A 1511-nucleotide genomic window follows, 5' to 3' on the forward strand; every position below is an offset into this window, starting at 1 on the left:
CCGTACTTTAATTGGAAGTTTCCGCCCACAGCTAAGATAGTATATTTTGGAAACTGTATGAACATGTCGCAGTCATTTACTTAGCCAATCACAAATTGAAATATTTGTATTTCATGCTGTGATTGGTTCCAATAGATCTACCAAGCCGTACTTTAATTGGAAGTTTCCGCCCACAGCTAAGATAGTATATTTTGGAAACTGTATGAACATGTCGCAGTCATTTACTTAGCCAATCACAAATTGAAATATTTGTATTTCATGCTGTGATTGGTTCCAATAGATCTACCAAGCCGTACTTTAATTGGAAGTTTCCGCCCACAGCTAAGATAGTATATTTTGGAAACTGTATGAACATGGCGCAGTCATTTACTTAGCCAATCACAAATTGAAATATTTGTATTTATTTTTTTATTAAGAAAATAAAAACGACCACTTTTAAACCATGAATTTGGTAATTAAGAACAGTACAGTAACTGACTAGACTTACACGATGTGACGTACAGCACACTAATATAGTTCCTGCTGTACACAGTGTTGTACGAAGACGTACTTATATATTTTTCAACTCTTTAGTTGCAAAAAAAAGTTTTTAACATTTTGTTTTTCGTATTTTCACCTTTCAGACACAGTGCCAAAAGGAGTTCTAAGGAAGGCCAGAGCTTACTTGTCTGGTTTTCTCACAGGAATAGTTAAAGCAGCATTTAATTTGCAAGTTGAGCTGTTCTTGTCAACTAATCAGAAAATGCACTTGGTTTGTACACCTCTCGTCAATCAAGCGAGACAATTAGCCCTATAATATGGGCTTGTATGTCTAAAAAATTGAGGCTAATTAGCATATTTAAATTAATATTTTCCCCATAGAGAACTCAAATTTGTGTGTGGTTTTAACTTTCAACGTGATCTTGTGTGTAGCTATTCTATAGTAATCCCTCGTGTTCTTCTTTTCCCGGGGGCATTCAGTGAATAACTGTTGGTTTCTCTTGGGTTATGTTCATCTTCCCATTTCCACACTAACTCTTATTAAAGTTCTCGCTTAGTGTTAGGCCTCCCATGAATAAGAAGTACAATTTTCATTTGTTAAAGCACGAGTGAGCTTTCACTTTCGCTATTGGTTTAGTGTTGTGCAGAGAAGTTGACCGACTCTGGTTTCCGAGAGAGGGCGCGAACCAAAGATTTAAGGAAATTGAGTGTTTGTAGTGAAATCCAAGTTGGACCACCCATTTCACTAAGAATATATTTTGGACTTCGTTTCAAAGTTTATATTTCACACTTAGGGATATTTTCGTTTACTATTTTATTTTAATCTGGCTGAATTTACTGAGGGGGAGGGCATTTACTAGCAAGAACAGTATGTATGTATATATATAGCCCTTTTGCTAGTTCCGCACATCTATTTTGAAGTGAACATAGGATCACTTGCCATTTCAATGTTTATAGTATTCTTTACACTGTGGCCCGGCATGGCCAGGTGGTTAGGGCACTCGACTCGCAATCTGTGAGTCGCGGGTTCG

At 36.8% G+C, this 1511-nt stretch overlaps 1 protein-coding gene across 1 annotated transcript in view; it reads left to right on the top strand.

Annotated features, from left to right (window-relative positions):
- Positions 1–751, top strand: part of LOC106476417 — a gene marked incomplete at both ends in the record, with an annotated part of 15714 nt that extends 14963 nt beyond the window's left edge. Inside the window, one exon of the mRNA XM_013937079.2 lies at positions 624–751. Within this exon, the coding sequence (XP_013792533.2) occupies positions 624–751 (128 nt within the window). The remainder of the gene's footprint in view (positions 1–623) is intronic.
- Positions 752–1511: the final 760 nt, after the last annotated feature.

The sequence above is a fragment of the Limulus polyphemus genome, unplaced genomic scaffold (assembly GCF_000517525.1).
Source record: "Limulus polyphemus unplaced genomic scaffold, Limulus_polyphemus-2.1.2 Scaffold10514, whole genome shotgun sequence".
Lineage (NCBI taxonomy): Eukaryota > Metazoa > Arthropoda > Merostomata > Xiphosura > Limulidae > Limulus > Limulus polyphemus.